Below are 6,000 nucleotides of genomic sequence, written 5' to 3' on the forward strand. Positions count from 1 at the left end.
TACAGGCAGCAGCACTGTAATTTTGGACACCCTGCAGTATTTTATGCTATTGATCTGAAACAATTAATCTCTGAATGAAAGTCTAATTCTTCAAAGTACCTACGCACAGGAAGCAGTGACATTTTTAGAAACTGATTAGCAATGGACGTAGTTGTTCGCTGAACTAGACAGACCTCTTCATGCATACCCACAAAATACTGTACACATCGTCTAGGAATTAATTTCATTACAAGCTTTAATACAGTGTTCCTGATTTCTTTTTTTTCCTACAGGTTATATTAAAGTGGTGGTGTCTTTGCTTTGCTTGTCTTAAATATTTATATTTTTCCAGTGCAGTGATTAACATTTGTATGTCAAGATATATATATCAGTTTCTTTTGCTCTCTCTTGTAGTGTTGGCTCTGTATTTTGTGATCCCAAGGAACCCATTAAAGTTTGCACTCGTTTCAGAGCTCGGGTTCTCATCTTCAATACTGAGGTTCCAATCACTAAAGGATTTCCTGTAAGTCTCTGTGAAAGTTCTGTGTTCATTACAGGTTGTTCAGGGCTTTTCCTCTCCATGTTTGACCCCCCCGAACATGAGAGGCATTTAGCATCCAGAAGTGGCTCTGTCTCTCCAGAGGAAACGGATTCTTCTGTAATTTGAAGAGGATGTAAGGGGCTATTGTGGGTGCTTATGCATATTCTTACTGGCTTTTAATACATAGCTGAGCCATTTCAGAGAACATGAGTTCCACCACAGTCAGGCTAGGCTGTCCTTTAGAAAGCTCACGCCTTGCAGGAGTATAATGATGCACTTAGTTGTAAGATACCTTTTAGAATAAATAAAATATCAGTTCATGCTACAGAACTGCACTGAAGTGGCAAAAGCAAAACACTTAAAAATGAAAAAATGTATTTATGATGAATTAATACATGACCTTTGTGTCATATCTGTAGAGATCACAAAGTTTAGGAACTAGGAACGTTTACTGAATGTGAGGCAGAGATTCCTGTGAGAGAAGTTTTGTTAGCATTTGTTTAAAAAAATCAGTCTTAAATTAAGTCGATGTTTTTGAGTATTAACACCTAGGATTTCTGATTATTGTAGAATGTTTAATAACTGAAAAAAATATTTTTAGGTGCTTTTACACTATCAAACTGTAAGTGAACCTGCTACTATTAGAAGGCTGTTGAGTGTCCTGCACAAAAGCACTGGTGAAGTGACAAAGAAAAAACCTAAGTAAGTGTTTTGAATAGTTAATAATTACTCAAGAAATGGGCTGACTTTTGATTAATATACAGTATATCAAGCAGGTTCTATTATGAAGCAATATTGTGTTTGTAAGAATATGCTTTCATTGTTTTAGTTGGTTTCATGTTTAGATTTCAGAGGGCTTTACAAAGTGAAAAACCTCCTGCCCACTTGATAAATGCGGAGCACCTGAGAAGTAAAATGACTTGCATAAGGTCACTTGCAGTATTGGGAGTGAATTCTAGATCACCAGCCCTGCACTTAAAGGATTTTTTTTTTCTTTACATTATCTCTCTCTCTCTTCTTCCTGTAGTAGCATAGGATCCTTGGTATAATTCTGGAGATGGGCTACTGTCTAAAATAAACTCAACTAGACAGTGGGTCAGAGAAAAAGAGATTTAGGGAGTCTTCCCATACAAGTTAAAATGTGGGAACATCCCTCTAGTTATTTAAATCTGTATTTGGGTAGAAATGCTATTTGATACATACAACGTTATCAGAATAATCCTTTTCCAGAAATGGCAAGGCTGAAACTGTTGCTGAAAGGTAATGGGAAGAAAAATCATGACTTCTACAGAGCAATGAATTGGCTCTTTAGTTGTTGAGTTTGAAACAAGACTTGATTTCTACTAGACATGAAAAAACAGGTATTAATGAGATAATTAACTTCAAAACAATTTGCTAAATGTTGTGGTGGGTGCCCTTCTCTAGAAGTTTTTAAAGAAAACTCAGATGCCTTTTTAAAAGGTATGCTCCAGGCAAATGAGTTTTCAGTCTGGTGGCTTGGGTTATACTTGACATCAAGCTTGGTCATTATACTTTTGGCTTTTTAAGTTGATTTTTTCCATTTATTCACCATTCCCTTTTTCACTTATGCATGCATATATTTATAATAGAGTTTTCTGCTTATTTACCTGCAGGTTCTTGACTAAGGGACAGAATGCTGAAATAGAACTACAAACTCAAAGACCTGTTGCTTTAGAGTTGTATAAAGATTTTAAAGAGCTTGGGAGGTTTATGTTACGCTACAGTGGTTCCACTATTGCTGCAGGAGTTGTCACAGAGGTATGGCATTTTTGTAACGAACTTTCTGTACTGTAAAGGAACGGTGTTAACTTTCACATAGCATTTAGTTTTTATGGTTAAGACCTGTTTTACACCCTTTGGCCTAAAAAGTGAATTTTTTCTGCTGAAAAAGAGACAGCACTTCAGCAAGATGTGAGAAAAACGTGCTACGGTTCTGTTCAATTTGTTAGGAGCAAAAATTACTCTCTTCAGAATTTTTGAATATTGTGCATTTTTTCCCCTCTCGAGTTAAAAAATAACCCTTCACTATTTTAACATACATCAGTCTTTCTGAAATCTAATTGCCTGTATAAATATACTGGAAGTAGTTTGTAAATAAGAAGTGTTGGCCATTTTTACTGTGGGTAGTTTGGGTCCCAGATCTTTTTCTGTTAGCGTTAAAGACCTTTGTACATTTGATTCTTACCGATGCCTATAGACGTTTTCTGATCCTGTGTAAGTGAGAAGAATCAAAGGCTGTGGGCTAAATAGAAATGTTTTGCCTTCTATTAGGAGCAAAAAATATGAGTGTCCCTCTATCTGTCACTTTAAAAAATCTTGCTATGATTTGTGGATTAGAATTTAAGTTCTAATTCTAGGGCTGAGGGAGGGAAATTTAGTCACATTAACCAAGTTCTGGTACTGAGACTTAAAGCTGAGTCATTTAATGTCAAAACATGGAACTAGAGCGTGAGAATTTGTGGCTTCTCCCTGTGTGCGTAGGAATGATGTGCTAGGTCTGTCAAGAGGCTCTAGGCCTTATGGAGCTTTAATGCTCTTTACAACCTGTCTGGTCTTAAATAGGATCTAGAGTTAGGGCTTTAATCTTGCACCTGTTTTTCATTAAATTTAACTTGAAGTGAATGGGGTCCTATTTAGATCTGTGATGCCCAATGTTTGTAGAATTGGGGACTAAAGAACTCTTTGATTGTTATTTGGGAATTACTATTTCAGTACTTGTGATCTTGTTCCAGAGAATTTCAGAGCAAAAGGAATTATTTTATCCACAGCTAATTATGTCACGTTGAAAAAAACTGTGATTGTTTTACATTGAGTAGTTCATTTTTCACCATAGGGGTTTTTTCCATTTGCTTATATTTTTAGATTAAAGAATGATAGTGGTCATTCTTCCACCGTCCAACCAAAATGCAGTCAGGTATCCAAACTTCCGTTTAAGAATCCAGTTACTTCAGTTGAAGGAACAAGTGCAATTAATCGGGGAGATGATGATGACAAAAGTTAAATCATGCAAGACATCTGGGGAGCCGTTCATCACTCTCTCCCGCTGCAGAACAAGATGCCAACTGACAAGAAACTGCTAATATTGCACTTCTCGATCTCAAGAATCTCATGCGGAGTTTAGCCCTTAGAGAGCTTGGTGGAAAAACCTTAGAAAGTTGAATTAGAGAAAAAGATGATGAATCATCATGAAACAAACTCCTTACTTCCAGACATAAATTGTTTACATATTTTCTTTGATTTGCTTTTCTGCTGCACATTAATTCAGTAAAGTAACTTTATTGGTCTAATATATTTTTAGGTTTGAGTTGAATACATATTCAGGGAAAAAAAGAACTATTTACTTTGGTTTCAAGAGAATGGCATGTAGTATTATCCCAGGATTGTTTTCCCTGTCCCAAAATTTATTTAAAAAAAAAGTTTTCTTTTGCTGTGTAGTGGAAGCTGTGCCAACATTGGCTAATTTTATTTTTTAAACTGTAAGAATAATAAAATAACTTTGTCTGAGCATAATTTTGTCTCCTTCACCATTTGTTATTTAAACACTTCTAAATTGTGTTAAATCATTCTTTACTTTCCGTAACTCAGAGGTTTCAGAGTAAACTTATGAGTTAAAATGCGAAACTGGCGTGCAACTTGTCTTTCTGTGGAAATAATTTCAGTTTTTCTCATGTTACTCAGTGCAGCTACTGTGCATACACATCTCTCTCATCCAGACTTGGTGCTCTTTTGAACAAAAGCTGGCAGTTTAATCTTGGGATGTATGCTAAAGCCAGACTGTTTTGCTTACTCAAGCCTGTAACTCCTTCCCACTTTTCAGGAATAGGGCAGGTGGAACCTCCCAGCTGAAGAGAGGGTCCTTCTGCTGCCTCCAGCATAAGCTCAGGACAGAGACACACTTTACTACAACTTGGAAGATGTTTTTTCAATAGGAAGTGTGAGAGGACCTCACATATTTCAGGACCTGTACGTGAGTGCGGGGTGGAGACAACTCTGACCATAGTTAGTAGTGTGGGGAAGGAACTACAGTACTCGCTCCAGAGCATCGAGGATCAGTCACTGGGGTTAACTGACATAAAGCTGTGCCCTGCGTAGTGAAGAACACAAAAAGCCTATGATCGTTATTTAGTGCAAAGTCATGTATGGTCCATATCTACTCTTCCCACATGCTTTTTTTGGTAGGTAACTTTTTTTGCACTTACATGCTTTAGCCACAATTCAGCAGATACCTGCAGTTGACTACATAGATAAATTGTACTGTTGACTGCATGCGCATTTGTAGAAGTACCAGCAATGCTTTGTGTGGAAATGACTTTTGTAAAAATCCTACGAATCTGAAATATCTGAAAACTGTTATTGCTAAAACTGAAGCTTATGAATTATCACTATTTGTTATGACTTTTTATAGTCCAGAAGTCACATTTAAATACTTACCAGTTTCAACATGCCAGACCTGAAGGTTTCAGTGCACTTGTTGGGATTCCAGAGATTCATAATGCCAAGCTTCTGCATTGAACCTGTTCCCCTTGAACTTGCCTTCAAACCTTGAAAATGTTTAGGTTGCTTTTAAGTCAGGGGACAGCTGAAGTGCTCCAGGCAGAAGAATGTGTCTTCAGTTTTAAGACTTCAGTAAATTCCTTGCTGTTTGTGGACAAGGAAGTGTGATATGGGATGAACCTCTGATAACCCTTCTCACACATGGTTGCATTAAATTTTGAGACTCGGTATTCTGTGACTACAGAAAAGCTACTGCATGCTTTCCCAGTTTGTAGCTTGGGAGAGCCAGAGGTATTACCTAATCCAGTTTCAACATGACTGCACAACCTTTCAGCACTGACTTGAACTGTGCCCAGAGGCGCCAGTTGGTTAATATATAAATGATCTGTTGTTGTGCAAGAAAAACGTACCACTTCTATTCGATCCAACTACGTTTGCATATTGATCCACAAGAAATTTGATGGCTTGGCAGTGGTCTAGGGTGCAAAAACTTTCTAAACTGCTGATTGAGATATTCACAATCTCCTGGTGACAACATACTGCTCTCCAATATGGATGTAGTGTTTTGAATATTTCTGGAGTGCAAGGAGGTGGCATGCAATCTTAGAGCAGTTTGATAATCTAAGCATTCTCTCTTGGAGAAAAATGTCTTTTACACAGCTCTTGCCAGGCAGTTTGGGTTCTTGGGAAGTGAAAGAAAAACCTAATTATATGTAACAGGCTTCTCTATAGTAAGGTGGCTTCCACTGGAATATCTATGGAAGGGAAAGCATGAAAGCTTATGTCTTGCTTCTTTTTTAAAAACTGGATTTCTGACCACATGCAACAGAGTGTACTGGGTAGGATTGTGCTTCTCAACTGTTTTGAATTGAAGGGCCATTCAGCTGCTTGTATAGTTTGATGCTTGGGGATATTGGTGGAAAAAAGAGAGTTTATTATGTTTAAAATCTTTTCCTTTCGCAGAA

At 37.3% G+C, this 6,000-nt stretch overlaps 1 protein-coding gene across 3 annotated transcripts in view; it reads left to right on the forward strand.

Moving 5' to 3' along the window:
• Positions 1–4,051, forward strand: part of HBS1L (HBS1 like translational GTPase) — a 65,550-nt gene extending 61,499 nt beyond the window's left edge. For all 3 annotated transcript variants that reach the window (XM_030021196.2, XM_041125104.1, XM_041125105.1), the window contains 4 exons: positions 394–502; positions 1,122–1,222; positions 2,155–2,299; positions 3,404–4,051. In XM_030021196.2, coding sequence (XP_029877056.1) covers positions 394–502; positions 1,122–1,222; positions 2,155–2,299; positions 3,404–3,415 — 367 coding nt within the window. In that variant the 3' untranslated portion in view covers positions 3,416–4,051. The remainder of the gene's footprint in view (positions 1–393; positions 503–1,121; positions 1,223–2,154; positions 2,300–3,403) is intronic.
• Positions 4,052–6,000: the final 1,949 nt, after the last annotated feature.

Source organism: Aquila chrysaetos, chromosome 8 (assembly GCF_900496995.4).
Source record: "Aquila chrysaetos chrysaetos chromosome 8, bAquChr1.4, whole genome shotgun sequence".
Lineage (NCBI taxonomy): Eukaryota > Metazoa > Chordata > Aves > Accipitriformes > Accipitridae > Aquila > Aquila chrysaetos.